The sequence below is a fragment of the Eublepharis macularius genome, chromosome 6 (assembly GCF_028583425.1).
Source record: "Eublepharis macularius isolate TG4126 chromosome 6, MPM_Emac_v1.0, whole genome shotgun sequence".
NCBI lineage: Eukaryota > Metazoa > Chordata > Lepidosauria > Squamata > Eublepharidae > Eublepharis > Eublepharis macularius.
The window spans coordinates 102,111,762-102,129,486 of NC_072795.1; the positions used below are offsets into that span (position 1 = coordinate 102,111,762).

At 39.4% G+C, this 17,725-nt stretch overlaps 1 protein-coding gene across 2 annotated transcripts in view; it reads left to right on the forward strand.

The window, feature by feature from the left end:
- Window positions 1-17,725, forward strand: part of PLCE1 (phospholipase C epsilon 1) — a 190,431-nt gene that overhangs the window by 153,566 nt on the left and 19,140 nt on the right. Inside the window, exons 15-24 of one of the 2 annotated variants that reach the window (XM_054982694.1) lie at window positions 9-174; window positions 1,612-1,719; window positions 2,448-2,564; window positions 2,656-2,814; window positions 5,605-5,734; window positions 7,180-7,221; window positions 7,921-8,045; window positions 12,595-12,712; window positions 15,216-15,347; window positions 16,959-17,252. In XM_054982694.1, the coding sequence (XP_054838669.1) occupies window positions 9-174; window positions 1,612-1,719; window positions 2,448-2,564; window positions 2,656-2,814; window positions 5,605-5,734; window positions 7,180-7,221; window positions 7,921-8,045; window positions 12,595-12,712; window positions 15,216-15,347; window positions 16,959-17,252 (1,391 nt within the window). The remainder of the gene's footprint in view (window positions 1-8; window positions 175-1,611; window positions 1,720-2,447; window positions 2,565-2,655; window positions 2,815-5,604; window positions 5,735-7,179; window positions 7,222-7,920; window positions 8,046-12,594; window positions 12,713-15,215; window positions 15,348-16,958; window positions 17,253-17,725) is intronic. The other variant, XM_054982695.1, reaches the window with a different exon arrangement.

Here is a 17,725-nt window from a genome sequence, read left to right on the forward strand (position 1 = left end):
ATTTCTAGATTTTTGATGGATAAAGATAACTTTTCCTCTCTGAACAATGAGTCTCAGGAGAATTTAGAAGACATGGTATTTCCCCTGTCATATTATTTCATTGAGTCTTCACACAATACGTACCTCACAGGACATCAGCTTAAAGGAGAATCTTCAGTAGAGCTTTACAGCCAGGTATAACAAATCAGTCTGCTGCCTTGCCCCCACCCGCAAGGATTTGTTTGTTTATCTGGAACGTCACAGAAGCATGACCTTTTCCTGCCTTCTAAACCTTAAATGTTCCAAGCACTTGCTTGTAAAACATAGAAAAACATGATGTGTGGGAAAACTGCTTGTGTGCACAGTTGTGCTCAGATGCTTTTTAAATATATATATATATATATATTTAAGCTTTGTTCTAAGGCAATAAAAATGGGTTTCGTTTGAGAGTTGTAGCATTTAGACACTAGCCAGTCTGACCTAACCTGCTAAAATTAGACTTTCCCACAGGAAAGACTGAGCTAATATCTTAGTTCATTTAAATGTCAAAGCACCGTTCAAAATCATGTAAGTTGTGCTGAAAAGATGAGCTTGTGGTGAAATGGTTACTCATGAGAGTGTTTCTTCTAGGAATATTATATAATATTTTAGACATTCTTTCCAAGCAGTGTGACCCACATGAAAACAAGTTTTGCTCTCCAGAGATCTTAGAGTTATATTTTGTGTATGTTGGAGAGACATCAGGTTTCAGAGAATTTACAGAAGCGCCACACTTCCTGTGAGTGGAAATTTAATTCTCACCTCATTAACTGTGAGAAATTAATTTTTTGCCTTATAGGTTCATTTCATATATTATGCAGGGTCACACCTCTTTGCTATGAAGCATGCTCTCAACAGAGAGCTGCAGTTAATCTTAGTGCCCTCACATGTGTACCTGTAGATGCTATATACCTGTAGTCTCATTCATAATTACATATTTGCATGTACATATGTCACATATTAATATACACTTATTTAGTGATTTATTTGCAGTATTTACATCATACCTTTCTGCCCAAACAGGACCACCATGGCAGCTTTAAAATGTGTGAAATGTTTCCCCTAAAGTATGGTGTTCAGAAAGTATAATATGTGCCAGATCTGTTTTGTGTGCACAGTTGTACATGTTAAATGTATGGATAGGTTGCAGTTATGGGAAGAGCAGCTGGCTTGGAAAAATGTTGCAGAGGAAAGCTGTGCTGCTAATATAAAGTAACAGTAGTGCAGGATCCATCTTACCGCAGTTACAGAATCTCTATGCAGAAGGGTTGAGAGTCCTGTTGCCCTCCCCCCGTTATCACGTGTGCTACAGCACCATGGCCATTTTTAGGAAGGGGAGGTCTGTACACAGTTTTCATCCAACCCCCCCTCCATAACTGTGTAAGTAGTTAAAGTTTGATACTCAATAATGGGCCAGGTATGCCATGAGGAAGAGGAGGAGGAAGAATTTTATGCTTGACAATGGTTGGGGAGAAAAGGAGTTGTATCCATATCAATTGTGTATGCATATCAGAAGCATTTATGTGCTTATAATAATATCTAAAACTGTGCATGTGTCATTCTATAGGAGAAATACATTATGATATATTTCAGGTTCTCTTACAAGGGTGTAGGAGTGTGGAACTAGACTGCTGGGATGGTGATGATGGAATGCCTGTAATTTATCATGGTCATACACTCACCACTAAGATTCCTTTTAAGGTAAATTTTTGTAATTCCTTCTATAGTAGTAATTACTTTTCAAGAAAGTATAAACTCTTGAAAGAATAGTCTTTCCCACCCACATACACGCATGAACAGGGGTTCTGTGTGAGCAAAAGCACAGCTTGCCTCCCCACGTATCCGGTGTTGCTGCCATGCCAAAAGGTGTCCACGTGGGTATATAGCATTCAGAGCATATATACATATAATCCAGTGTGCATAAATTCAGTTCATGAAGGTCATTGTATCTGGGAAATGTTAAACCCAGGGTATAAACAGCACCAGAAAAATCAGCAGACTTTGTGATCAGGCATATGAACATTACAAACCATTTTGGTGTGGTAGCAGCCATGCTTGGACTCTAAACCTACTATCCAAGTACCACTAGTGAGTTTTAAGGTTAGCCAGTGACACTAATCACAGCGGATCATAATACATGGGAAGCAGGCTCCCAGCACAGTTGTCAGAGTCAACCTTCATGACATTGTCCCTGTGGTTAGCATAAGATGCCGCTTCAGTGGCACTGTAATCATGAAACAGAGAGATCCAGGTCTTGCAAAAATATCTTGGTTACTCTATTCTTTCTTGTACGAGCACACTGTGTTTCATCCTTCAGTCTGGAATCAGTATTCAGAAACTAGCTTTGCTTCAGAATGTATGAGAAATAATGTTTTGCCCTAATGACCATGGAAGAAATGTATAATTATGGTTAATTTTGGTTCTTACAGGAAGTAGTTGAGGCTATTGATCGTAATGCCTTTATGACCTCTGACATGCCAGTCATCATATCTATTGAGAACCACTGTTCCTTGCCCCAGCAACGAAAGATGGCTGACATTTTCAAGGTAAGTAACAAGGAGCAATGATACCATTCTACACTCGTGGCTCTGAAATTCAGTCATATTTTTCATAATACTGTACTCATTGCTATTTCAGAATACATTTGGAGATAAGTTGGTAACTAGATTTTTATTTGAGAGTGATTTTTCTGATGATCCAATGCTACCTTCTCCCCTTCAACTGAAAAGAAAGATTCTGCTTAAAAACAAAAAGCTCAAAGCACATCAAACACCAGTGGATATATTAAAACAAAAGGTAAGTCTTATCATATCAAAATATTTGAGGATGAAGATTTTTGTGTCAGGACAGCAAAGTTTCTACTGGTGTGGTTAAATATAATAACAACAACAATAATAAGTGTTTACATACCACTCTTCTAGACAGATCAGTGTCCCACTCAGAGCAGTGGACAAAGTCATTGTTGTTATTATCTCCAAAATACAGCTGGGGAGCTGGGGTTGAGAGAAGTGGCTTACCCAAGATCACCTACTGAGCTCATAGTAATAGTGGGATTCAAACTATTGCAGTGTTGATTCACATCCCAACCATTTAACCATTCTGCTACAGCAGCATTGTCTGGGAGTCACACTGAAGTTTATAAACAAGAAAGCAATATAATAGCACAGACTGGAATTCTGGAGTGTTATACAATTATGATTAGATATGCTTTGCAGGGAACATACCAGGTAGACTAACCTTGTTTGAGCTCCCTCTTTTAGATGTGAGGTAAGCTTCTGATCAGATTGCCTCAATGTTCCCTACTGAAGTTCCATGCCAAGCATTGTTGTACCTTTGCAGTAGCTGCTTGTGTTACTGTAGCTTGTGACTTCTTTGGCTGTGTCCTAGAACTAAATCATCTCAGTTATAATAGAAGAGGCACATATCCCCTAGGTTCATGACTGGGTCATTAAAGTGACTCACTTGTGTAAAACTGAAGCATGAAATTCCTTGCTGTTCATCCTCTTTTTGTACCTGCTCAGTCATGTGCGTCCTTTAGATAAGAGACATTATTTAGGATGCATTGCCTGCAGTTAGTGTCATCTACTTAAGAAGTAATAGCCAGAACTGATTGCTGGAGTTGTGGGGTACTTGAAGGCACACCGAGACATTTGAGTAGGGGTGTGTGCTTCGGGTTTCCGATTCGGGTAAAATACCCAAATCGGACCCGATCTGTAAAGATTTGGGATTCCTGAATCGGAGCCATTATGCTGGTCCTGATTCGGAAATCCCGAATCAAACCTTCCTGAAGCATTCAGGTTGCTTCGGGAAGCTTCAGGGCCCGAGTTTAAAGGGCCCTTTCCCTGTCTCTTGCAAGTGGCAGGTCCCTTTAAATTTCAGCTGGCAGGAGGTGGGATCCTGACAGCTGAAATTTAAAGGGCCCCTTTCCTGCCGCTTGCAAGCAGCAGGGCCCTTTAAATGTCCCAACCGCCCCCCAGCCCCCCACTTACCTTGGCCCTGCCGCTGCAGCCTTCCCAGCTCTGGCCTGCTCAGCTGCCCAGTAGGCTGCTGCAGACACGGAGACAGTGGGGCCGTGGCAGCAGTGGTGGCTGTTTGAGGGGCAGAAAGGGTCAGAGGGGCAGGAAGGGCTAGAGGAGGTGGTTCTGGCCTTTCTTGCTGCCCTGTGGGGCTGCGCAGGCTGAGGAGGCAGCAGTGCTGTGGCGGCTCCAGCTCCGGCGGCTCTGGCCTTCCCCACCCAGCCAGGTAAGTGGGGTAGAGGTGATGGGGGGCTAAATGGGGGGTGAGGGGTGGGGGTGAGTGGGGGTGCTGGGAGAAAGCCTCCCTCTCTGAATCACTTCGGTATGCTCCGAATCTTTATGGAGCATACTGAAGCAATTCAAATACCCGAATCCAAAGCGGCTTGCTCCTTTGGGTTTGGGGCATTCCCAAAGCGGGAAACCCAAATATTTTCAGGGTGCACACCCCTAGTAATGAGTCTCAACTCAAAAATTTCAAGGGTTTCTTTTTTTATTTTAGTTGTACAGCTTCTCTCCGCTATGGACATGACAATGTGTAATATGGGTGCCTTACTCAGAAATATGTAGAGCCCCAGTTCATGTGACCATCTTTCCTCAATTTCCTCCCCTCTTTTTTTCCTGAGGGAGAGAGAACACAAATTAGGCCTCTATACAAAGAAGTTTGTTATAATATATGGATGTCCGTATCTTGTGTACAGGAAGACCTGGGCTGTCTTCGGTCATATAAGTATGTGAATTGGCTCTATTCATTTAATTAGAAGTAGCTGATCTGAACACACACACAAAGTATGTTCTGAGCACCTCTTCCCAATGAAATGCAGTCATTCTGAGTGTTGGAACTTTTTATGAACATAGCTGGTGGATCACTGGAAGAGAGCAATTCAATGAAGAAAAAGAGAGCAGAGGTTTGAGCACCACCCTTGGAATTTAGACATACTTTCTTTTACTGGGAAAGCCTTTATTTTGTGTGTGTCAGGGTGGGGGGGCAGAGTATGTTGCTCACTAGTGGAGCACATGCTTTGCATGCAGAAGGTCCCAGGTTTAATCTTTAATTGCTGTTTTCATAATGCCTTATGTCTCCTGTATGTCCTTGCCCAAAGAAAACACACCTAGACGTGCTAGCCCTGGCAAAGCTCTCCACACAGGTGTAGGAAGTGTGTAATGCACTAGCCATACGAGCTTGTCACATCCGATATGGTTTGTTAATTAGGGTAATTGTTTTTTATATTAAAGTATCTATTTTTCTCCTTAAAGAGAGTCAAGCTAACTGTCAAGGATATGCCTAGTACAGTTTTATTGGTGATAAAAAAATGTGAAATCAAAAAGAGTCCAGTAGCACCTTTAAGACTAACCAATTTTATTGTAGCATAAGCTTTCGAGAATCAAGTTCTTATGCTACAATAAAATTGGTTAGTCTTAAAGGTGCTACTGGACTCTTTTTGATTTTGCTACTACAGACTAACACGGCTAACTCCTCTGGATCTATGACCAAAAAAATGTGAATAACTGTTGGGTTTTTTCTAAGGTAACATCTCATGGCACATGCTTTTAAAATTTGTTTCAATGCTAGGCTCACCAGCTAGCATACATGCAAGCTCTGGCAAGCAACGGTGGGAATACAGGAAACCTGTCCACAACCAATGAAGAGGAGGAGGATGAAGAAGATGAATATGACTATGACTATGAGTCTCTGTCTGATGGTAAATGGATGCACTTTATTATCAGGTTGCACTTTTGAGATTTATGGCACGGGCACAGTTTCCATTATAATACTACTGAAAATAGCTTGAACAAAGGGCAAAACTTTTAGTTCTAGCTTGCTCCCGTTTGTCACTGTACAACTCATTTTAATTTGATTAATTCCATCAATTCATTAATACACATTCTGAATGATATAACACTGTTTATGTAAATGTTTGGAAAAGGAACTGTATTATAAGTCTATATTTTAGTATGTGTGCTAACATCGCAAGAACTCAGTGCATTCCTTATGATTGAATTCCTTAATACTTATTTTTCCTGATTTTTGTTTATGCAGTTGCAGACATTCTAATAATTAACAGTAAAGGACTTGACAAAACCATTTAAAAATAATATTTTATTTATTTATTTTTATTTAACTTAGTTTATACCCCACCTTTCTCCCCAAAGCAGCTAGTATAAAATCTCCACCATTTTATCCTCACAACAACCCTGTGAGGTAGGCTAGTCTGAATGAGAGTGGCTGGCTCAAGGTCACCCAGAGAGCATCCATGATAGAGCGGTAATTTGAACCTGGCCCTCCCAGATTCTAGTCCAATACTCTAAACACTACACCATGCTGGTGTTTTAAAAAATCAAGAAAATCCATGATTAGGAAATATATCACTTTCTGATCTCCATTGTTGTGTATAAAGTAGACTAATTATCTTGATTTGTTTCCTATTGAAGTAAGCATTACATTTTCTAGCTGGATTTCTGTGCTTATGATTTCTGATTTTAGGTTATGTTCCACTAACACAAAGCAGCTTCTGTCCTTCCTAAGGACTCAGCTGTGCAAAAGGTTAATTGGTGACATAGCTGGAAACATTCTGTCCAGGAAGCAGTGTTTAATGTTGTGCAGGAAAGAAGCGCACATCTTGTACCTAATAGATCTATCTGATTAGGTAGTTATGAATCAACTGTAAAATTCAAGACTCCCAATGCAAAACAAAGAGTAACAAGAGGAGTGATTGAATGCTTTACTGGATACCTTCTTGCATCACAATGAGGTTGCACTAAATGAGGACTTCCTGAGCTGGTTTCTTGCTGTGTACATTGTCTGTATTTATAAATATGGTCAGATTCTTCATCAGATCTAGGGCAAACTTCATCCCCTGCCTGATTACCATCTTTCCTTGAGTTAACAGAATACTCATGCTGTGAAATTAACTCTGTTCAGGGCTAATATGGGGCCAGTTCTGTAAAATGATTGAAACTATCCAACTCATTTTTACACTCTTATTTCCTAATAATTATCATTTTTCAGTGATTTCCCTTGTGGCAATTATGCTATTTTTGTGTCAAGGTCATAGTTCTACATAGTCTCAATGTAATTTTCATTTCTCTAGCTTGATTTCTTAATTTCCTTTACTCTTGTTCCCTTTCTGACTCTGTTTTCCTATAGCCGATGTCCTTAATGCTTCTCCTGCTCCTAACAGCCAGGAAGGTAAAAGGTCAAGCATCTTAACTGCATGAATTTCACCACTGCATTTTCAAACAACTTAAAATGCATACTTTATATTTCAAATATTAGTAAACCACATTCTTTCATTCTTTGTTAACTTGCTGTTCAGGGATCACAAATATTTGCATGTGCCCCACTGCTTTCTTATTTAGGCAAATAGTTTATTGGGTTTCTTAATATTGATTCTGTTTAGAATGTACAATGCAATTCCCTCCTTTGCAAGCAATCAGTACTAGCTTTTGCTGCCTGAATATAATGTAATTGATGGATTTTTCACCATTTTAACATAAAGTATTATTTTACAAATATTAAAGTGGAAAGTAAATATTGCTTTGTTTCTTGCTATAAGGAAAGATAAAAGCATTTTATTTTTTAAAATAGGCATGAAGTAATTTTAGAGCATTAATATCTGCTGAGCTCAAAAAGGTTAGGACAGAAGCTGATTCACTCAGAAAATAATATTACCACATTTGACTATTAAATGTGTTCTGTTTAAACAGAATACTAGATGCTGATTCACACTAAAATTAATATTAACACTGAAGGAAGAACAGTTTGGCTAGTAAACATCTTCTGATTACTCAGAAGATACCAGATGTTTTACCTGAAAATCATATATGTCTTGCTGGAAAAAAAAAGTGTTCTTAACAGTTCTTCAGCTGGACAATGATTGCTTTCCAGATAACATTCTGGAAGACCGACCCGAGAACAAATTAACCATCGATAAGCTTCAGTTTGAATACAGTGAAGAAACTGCCAAGAGAATAAAGAAGACAGATAGCTCTACGCTCAGCAATAAAGGAAAGGTAGTATTTACTCATTTCCTTTTCTCCAAACTGAGGGTGGCTTGCACAGTAAAAGAGGAATCATTAAGAAGTTAAAAACACACAGATCTGTGGCATTTTAAAGACTAGCTCATTTACAGTAGCTTGAGCTTTTTGTAAGCCAAAGCTTGCTTTGTCAAATGCATGAAAGTGTTGGATATTTGAAAGTGAAAGTGTTGGATATTTGTGTGTGTGTGGGTGTATGCAGGTATTTGTTTAAATACACATAGTGTAAATGTACAGCTCAGATACAAATGGAACTGCGCTGCATAAATGACAACTTTTCTACATCCCCTTCCCTCTTCAGCCTTCTGTGCCCCCAGAATTATGCCGCTATGAATTTATATGCCCCCAGAAACATCACGGGGCTCTTCAGTGAACAGGAAATTGGCAAAAATTGCACACACACCCCTTCTGCAAGTGAAAATGGCTTCTATTAACAGAAAGAGTTCAGGATCTAAGCAATCCTTTTTGCAACAGAAAACTCAAGGCAGCTAACAATATGAATGGGTCAAAGAAGACTAATAAAGTACCCTTAGGGACAAATTAGACATTCCTTTTTACATGAGTTGACCAGGGGGACTTGCAGCCATACTGCATCTTCTATCTGTGATAGAAACTCCTGTGTAAAAAGCTCAGATGGGCCTGATTCTCATTGGGATTGCAGCATGGAGGTAGGAGGAGATTTCTGACACATTCACTGCCCCCACAGCCCCCTAGTTCATTTCAGCTGCTGAAAATGGTTGGGAGAGAGGCAAGAACCCCTCCTGTCCCCACACCACAGTCCCAGTCAGAATTGGGTGTGTCGGTGATTTTTAAACAAGATTTGCAACTGGAAATTGCTGCTGTGGTATGGCTACAACTCTATATGCAAACTTGTATAGAAGGTAATATCTGGTTTGGCCCTTCCTTTCTCTTTGTCTCCTGCAGATGAACTGATCCCTAATGGAATCCAAAATGAGAGGGCATTTAGATGAAGCAGGCCCCTTTTCCTCTCAATATCTTAGTTAATTGGGATGGGGATAAATCTGTTTTTCATGGTCAGATTCAAATGAAAAGATAAAGAAAGCTAATATTAAAAAAGAGAGATGACGTTAAGAGTCAGAAAGGGAGTCAAGACACTAATCCATGCAATCAAAGAAATGAGAAACTTCAGTAGTATACGAATAGAATGCAATGTATTGGAGCCTAATGCATTTCAAGTAGCAGAATCTTTCTTGATGTTCCCACACAACAATGTATTTGCTCTCCGTGTTCATCTGTAAGTGGAATTAAAAGAGGGGTTCCACAGCTCTATATTCACCTTAAAAATTTATTCCTACAGGCAAGATCATATGACATGCCTATTTGGAGAAATCCCCCTTTGGTAAAGGGGTTTCCCTGTGTTTTTCCTCTTGTTCTTTGTTTTCAGCCAAATTAATTACTACTTGTTCTCTCTTGGCTAGCTAGTGTTCTCAAGGCACTCATGAGTTAGTGATTAATTATCAGCTCTTGTTCTGTGGAGAGTATATGTGTTAAGTACTGATTTTTTTACTATATTGCTAGCCTAAATCATTGCTCAAAACTTTTTTTATGATAACAGTGTGATTATGAAATAATGACATAATAAAAAATAAACAAAGTGGCTCTGGCTGACTAGAAAGTACAAAATAGCATATACACGTCCTACCAATCCACTCTGGAAAAAGAGCTAATAGTTTACGATCAATTTAAATTGAAAAGGGAGTTTACTCAGGAGACTTGATGAGGAACTTTGTCAAAAGCTTTTTGGAAGACCCAACTCTTTCCTGAAAGAGACATGGGATGGGAATCCACTCTGCCTACTACCTCCTGTCCCCCACCAGCCTCACACTGCTCTCCTGCCCACCAGCCTCATGCCAGCTCTCCTGCCCACCAGCTCTCCTGACAACCAACCTTGCGCAACTCTCCTCCTGCCCACTAGCTCCTGCTTGCCAGCCTTGCACCACTCTCCTGCTGTGATGTGGAGCTTATTTTCACTTTGCAGAGCAAGCTCCACTCTGCCTCCTGCTGCTCCATCTCTGCTGCAACTACCTCTGTGGCCAAATAATCCAGCCCATCAGAGTTTGTATTCCCTTATCCAATCTGGGATTATCCAGTATAATCCATCATAACCAGATTATGCTGGGTCTGCATAAATCTGGCTATTTAGCCAGATCACAAATCCCAGATCACACATTCCTACCTGGAGGTTGATAAATCTGTATGGATGAGAAGTGAAGAACTTTGTTTATACCTGTGCTCAAGCACTTTTCACTGGATTCTTATACTGGATACTTGCTCACCTGTGAGAAAAGTGCTTGAAAGGAGCTGTGAGAAAGATAAACTGCAGGTATGGAAGGGCTCTGTTCTTATAATCTACATTACCTTTTGTTAAAAATTAAAATTTAAACACACGCAATTGTGCCAGTATCACATCAAGACTAGCCATCAGTTGACTTTGAGAAAAACATCTGTTTGAAATGCCTTGGGATTTTAATGTCAGTTAAAGTTTCTGTTTGCATTTATTATTTGCATGAATCAGTCAGCTGAAGTTTTCAGTCAAAGAAACATATTTCATAGTGCATGTGAGGATTATTTGTGATTGGTTTAAAAACTTGTCATGTTTTCTATGCTTTTAGATTTATTTATCAGGGTGGATAAAAACATGCTATTTTAATAATCAAAAATTAGATTCTTAAAGTTAGCTGTAGAGAGTGATTATTTATAAAGTAACCTAGCATAAAATATAAATACATAATCTCTTAAAACTAACTTTATGGCCCTGTTAAGAATTTATATACTGCTCTTTGTGAAGAAAGAACCATAGGAAAGACATTTCATCAGTCAAGACAATAGTTCATGCCTGTTTATGGTCTGAGACAGGACAGGGATTGGCAAATCACTACAGCTGTCATCTACTGATCCATTGTGGTGACCTTTTAGTCTGATTTTATGCCTGGTAAGTTCTTGATCTCTGCAGTTGGCCCAGTATTCTAATTATAAATATTAATCAAAGATGATACATGTTTACTTTCCATCATGTGGAGAACACTGATCTGCCCAGTAATTACCAGCCGTAGCGTCTACTTAAGATTTACTTTTAATGGGCAAAAGAGCAGGAGCAGGATAAAGCATAAAAGAACGCTGAGAAAAAGGAGGACCTTTGAGTGTTGATTCCAATCAACACTTGCCTTTAAAAACAAGTAATGACTGAGGACTGGAAAAGAGACCCTGCTTGAAGTCAAGAGAAGTTATCTACTAATTAATAATGCATTGTATATCATTTTCTAAAATAGTAAAACTGTTAAGCTAAATATTTTAACAAATAGAGTACCTTTATAGCACAATCCAATGCAGAGTTACTCCAACTAAACCCACTGCGATCAATGGGCTTAGACTGGAGTAACTCAACATAGGATTGCACTGTTAATGTTGCAGAAAATGTTTTGAACCAATTTGTTTTTATGGTTCTACAACCAATTAGCATGCATTTACTTAGGAATTTTCTAAAGCATTTGTGGAAATTTTTTATTTAAATAAATTATTTTTAATTAATTTTTTCCTTGACAATTTAAACCAGTAACTAAAATTGTTGTGATTTAGATCATTCTGCTGTTGCTATACATTCCTCTTATCCCAGTTATTAGAAAATATTCTCCTTCCTTCTTGTTATCTAGGGTTATTCCTACACTGTACCTCAATTCAGATGCATATATATTTATTGCCTTACTTGAGTTTTTTCCTTTCTAGTTGGTGTTGTCCACTGTACAGAGAGGCAACATTACTATAGTAATATTTTTGCTTTCAATTGTTGCACTATAATGATAATGTGTGATAGACCTCTATGCATGGAGGCCCTATTCTGGGCTGCTTACTTATAGCTGTACTGGTACTCCTCTTTGCCCATACATGTTTGATATCAGCAAATAATTCCAGCAGAATGTTCCAAGAGGAAGAGGGACAAAACGGTTTTGCTTGCCTCACCTCCTTGCAAGGAGTCTCTGCTTTTTAGTACAAATATATATACGTTTGACTTACCAACCCACCTTCAAAGGAAGATTAAGGCAGTTTTGTGAATTTAACTGAGAGGTGCTGCTCTCATAAATGCATCACAGTAATAAATTCACTGGGTTTGTATTGAATGGATGTGGATTGTATCTGTTCAAGAAGATATGTATGTGTGTGAGTTATAACAGTTAAATACAACTGATTTATTTTACTATATTCTGCGTGAACTATGCTTTAGTTGTTGGAAATTTATGCTTTAGTTGCTTTAGTTGTTGGAAATTACTCCCATTCTGTCATTCCAAATTTCCACTAGATCAGCCCAATCATACCGTATATTTTGTAAGGAGGGGGGGGAGGAGCATGTTGTAAAATGGAGGAGAGGAGAAAGATACAAGCAGCTGTGGGTCCCCATTGGGGGAAGAGGTAGGATGTAAATGAAGTGACTAAATAATAAGTGTATGATCAAATTTTAGTGAGGTTATGTGTTGCATTGAAATACTTGTCATTTGAATTGATATTATAGGTTTACGACATGGAATTAGGCGAGGAATTTTATCTTTCTCAAAATAAAAAAGAAAGTAGACAAATTGCCCCAGAACTGTCAGATCTTGTCATTTATTGTCAAGCTGTGAAATTTCCTGGTAAGTACATTGATCTGATTGCTTATGTTTGTTGGTTGTTTTGAGGAACCCTAAGAAAGAAAGAAAGCTCTGCTCTTCCTTGCTGACAATTGAGATCAGGCTCTATTTGTGAGTGTTTTTCTATTGGAGCTGTTCTTAGGAATAAGGACAAGTTTGTAGTCTTAGGGAAATGAAGTGAATTCCTTTCTCAAAAACAAGTTCCCATTTATCTTCTTGTCTCTCATGCCAGAAACATTCTTTCCGAGCATAAATTTCTGGTGTTTCTTTCCCAACACTATCCCAATGCTTGTATGTGCGTACACATGCAAACAGACAACTAGTCTTTTCAGTAGAAGTTGGGCTGCAGTCCAACAGGGTAACCAACAGAGTGAGGTTACATTGGGATAGGCGCACATGCAGGAAATTAGAATGAACAGACAACATGGTGAGAATAAGCGATGGGAATGTGTTGCTGAAGGAAAATGGCCCATGGCAGAAATGAAGCACGGATTTGCAGGAAAATTAGTGAAAAAGATGGATAGGGATGTCTTAATTTTGTTTTCAAGATGGCATGAAATGTATCTACTGGGTCATAATGAAACATTGCATATGATACATTGTGCTTCATAAGCTACAACTGCTCTAGCATAAATTGTTAACTTGGTTTTTTTCTTTTTATTATTTTTACTACATTTATATCCTACCCAGTTACTATTTGAGAATTGAATGCGGCTTACAAAATCTGTAGAGAAATAAAATTTTAAAAAAGCCCACAGACAGTATGGTAACACAATTAGCTGCAGCATTAAGATGAAACCTTAGGCACATGTTACCTCCCCACCACCACCCCCAAGATAGATAAAAACCAACCAGGCCAGATAAAAATCTTGAAATAGTAGATAATAGTATGAACTAATGCAGTAACAAAAACACAAACCCAAGCAAGCACAGGGACACTAGCTGCAGCCTCTTGCCTGTGTCCAGTCACTGGCTTGTGAGCATCGCCTGCAGGGACTGAAGTGCCATCCCTTTCCTAAGGAACATTGCTTTTTTGAACATTCCCAGCCACGGGGAGCGAGTCTGTATGTGTGTCTGTAGACATTGTGCTCACAAGCCTGTGGTCATGTGTAGACATGGGGCAGGATCAGTGCACTCCTCCACTTCTGTGTGTTGATTCAGTGCATGCAGAGGATAGCTGAGAAGGGAGGTAGTATCTCTATAGACATCTGTGACTCTGTCTCCCAGTCCATCAGTCTAGTCTGCTGCTGTACCGTGAAGCCTAGCAGGCCAAGCTGGGGAAAAAAACCATCCCACCCTGTTCATCCAGGCATCCGTCAGCAATACATGCCAGGTCGGGATGGTCATTTAGGATTAAATTCTGAGCAACTATTTGGTTTCCTTGTTACTGGCTTGGCATTTAAAAACAGGACCATAGGATGTGATAGGTTCCCACCATGACAGCAGGAGTGTCCTGGGTTAGGAAGGGAACAAGGAGACAAGATTGCAACTGCCTTGAGTGTCTCGTCATGTGCTAATTAGTCTGAATCACACATTGTCTGTGCTCCCCCTTCCCCAGGCTATGCCCTCCCTATTCTCTTTCATTTCATGTGACTAGCTAGGCACACAATCTAAAAAAAATTACAAAAACTAAAATTAAAAAAAACCCTAGGCCAGTATTTCAAATCACATACATCAGCTGATAAGTGAACTCCACAGCCAAACGTCTCTTAAAAAACAAAATGAATATTTACAAACTTTATCACAACAGAGGTGTTTATAGTTGGCTGTTGAACAATAGATTTTTAAATGTAGGGGAAAACAGTTGCAGGAACAGGCCTGTAATTTCTCGCTACTCTTGTGAAATAAATAATAGATATAGTTCTTGTTCATATTTCTTTGCCTTAGGTTGCTTCTACATGGAGGGCAATTCCCCATTTTGATCTGCCACTCATTGCAAAGACATTTACAGCCACAGTGAGAACTCAACATGGCCCCGTTCTTTCCCCTCAAGTCTGCTATTCTCCACCACCACTTCTGGCAGGCTTTTGCTGGGATTTCTTTTGATAATTTTTATACCTACTGGTAATGGGAAAGGAAATTGTGGTGGATGCAGATGGAGTGGTGTGGAAATCGACACCTTCCTCTCCGCACTTTCCCCAAACCCGCTTTGGGTACCATCTTTTAGAAAACTTCGTACCAAAGAGGGTTTGGAGAACCTGCAGCAGAACCCAGGAAAACCCAGAAGACACCCAGATGGCAATGTCATGCACAGGCCCCCAAAAGAATCCCTGCACTTTGGGTGAGGAACACTGAGAACGTCAGTGTGGAAGCGGTCCTGATCTAGAGTTTTGTGTGAAGGCTCCTTGTGCCTGGAAACACCTGTGCTTTCAAAAGGTGGTTGGCATCATTGTTTTGCCTATAAAAATTCTACAGTGTTTTCTTGCACAAGACAGGAAAATTATTAATGAAAGGTATACCCACTTGCTTATGTTTAGTTCATTTATTTCTTTTTTAATTGAAATAGGCTTGTCAACTCTAAATCCATCTGGCTCTAGCAGAGGGAAGGAAAGAAAGAGCAGGAAGTCCATTTTTGGCAACAATCCTGGGAGGCTGAGCCCAGGGGAGCCAGCAATGCTTGCCAAAGCATCTGGAAAAGGTAAAGTCAGCATCTTCTTTTACCAATCCCATGGAATGACTCTGTAATCCAACACACGCACCAGACCTGCTAGCTGAAGATCAAACACATTGCTCTGCCTGTGCTGCATTCAAAGTTTGGAATCATTTTCCATTAGTAGTGCAGCCATTACAATGACTTCATTACAAATAAAGGATCTACTGTAAAGTAACGAGCTGTTGGAACAGTTTGATTGCTAGAAATATAAATGTAATCATTTTCAAATTTACTAATTGGAAAGCTGTTTTTAAAGCCAAAAAGTTTTATTTCTTGTGAGATATGCTTTATACGATTAAAGGACTATGCTATAAAAAAAGAGAAAGAAATGTGTAACTTGGGAAGTAATATTCTGCATTCCGTCTGTGCAGCTGTTGGGAGAAATGCAAGTTGAACAAATTTAGATAGATTTTTTGCTCCACCATTTTAAAAAAAATGTTTTAAACATACATACAGGGAATGATGAAGTGAAAGGCTTTCCATTTACTTAGACATGTAAAAGGGTGTTTGTAGTGCTGTTACAATTATTCTAAATGCTGCAAGAGGAGCCATGATTTATATTAAAGACCCAGAGCAGACAGAATACTGTCAACCTCTTCACCATGGTTAGTAGAGTGTCAGTGGGCCTGGCCTCTCCCCTTCCTCCTTCTCGCCCCTCTCTCCAGCATATTTGCTCAATCCTTTGTTTGCTTTCACTGTAGGTTAGACCATTTTTGCATCAGTGCTAACCAGAGTATGCACGTTTGTTTCAGACTTTGGGAAACAGGGACATCCTGGGCTACATCCTCATATTGTTGGATATTTTTGCTTTTAGTCTGCTATAAGTAGTAATTGCAACAATATTTTCCTGTGCGGACAAGGAAATATTGCAAATGGTTGCTATGGGGTGGAGGGGGGAGTGCAATATCCAAAGGTGGGTGGTGAACATTAACCATAGTTAATCTGATACAGGTATATTCAGGTGGTTAAGGTTCACTGAGGGGAATTTGCATCATGAGGAACTGGAAGGGAAGGAGAGAGAGAGAGAGAGAGAGTGAGAGAATGAACATGGCTGAAACTCATTCCAAATGTTTCATTCATGATTAAGGGATCTGGAGTGCAAGAGAGGATAAAATCCGTATATTGTAACCCCTAATACAGATGTTTTGGGTGTTGCATTATACTAGACTTTTCTCTCTTGCATTACTAATGTAATAACTTAATTACTTTCTATTATTCCTCATAATGGCTCACACCATGGAAGAGTGACATCCATAAAGTTGTTTTGAAAGAGGTACAGTTCGATAAAAGTAATTTACATGCAAATGAGTAATTGACATGGATATAGCTAGAATTTCTTAGAAGATTTCTTTCAGGAGTTCCAAATTCTGAACAGGCGGGCCTGTTTTAAGTGATTTTTGCTTTGGAGAGAGAGGAAGCCACTGCAGTGAAGTATTTTATGATGCTTAAATTAGCTCTTAGGATTGTGATTATGATTTTGTGTGATCATGCATTAGTTTCCTCTTAATGTGTTATGTTTATGGGTGAAGAGATGAAGATGCAGAGAGATTGCAAGGCTGGGTTGTCTATAATTTGAAAATGTCATTCCTTTTCTAGGTGCCTTTGATAGTGTGCGGCAGACCTGGGAAGAGCCTAGCGCGCCTTCTTTCAGCCCTGCAACTTCCCTTAGTTCTATCATAAGGACACCTAAATGTTACCATATCTCATCTCTAAATGAAAATGCTGCCAAGCGCCTGTGCAGACGATATTCTCAGAAACTGATCCAACATACCACCTGCCAGCTTCTGAGAACATACCCAGCAGCAACACGCATTGACTCCTCCAACCCTCATCCTCTTATGTTCTGGCTACATGGGATACAGTTAGTAGCACTGAACTACCAAACTGATGGTATGGGCAGAATAACTTGCATTACGTGTTTTAGATGCACACGTGCATTTCAGATATCAGAAAATAAGTGATCTGTTTTTGGTTTTGTCATGTGTACTTCTCTTTAGTAGTGGTTGGTTCACAGATGGAACAAAAATTTGACAAAAACTTTATGGAGAAGCTATTCCATGTTTCACTCTCCACACAGAACCACTAATATCCAAGACATCCAGCCCCATGCATCTGTACAAATATGTGTAGCATTATGTAACAGCCAACAAACACCTCTCCATTTGGGACACATGCACTAAGAAACTTTTACAGTTCAGTCGTAATCAGAAATAAACCCTCCCGAGTGAGCTGAGTTTAATGGATTTAGAAGGGTGTAACTGCTTCGGATTATACTGCTAGAGGGCCACCATAGAGTCTCTCTACACAAGACATCTTATATAGGGATGCTCAAGTGACTCACTTTCTGTGTGGTCTTACATTAA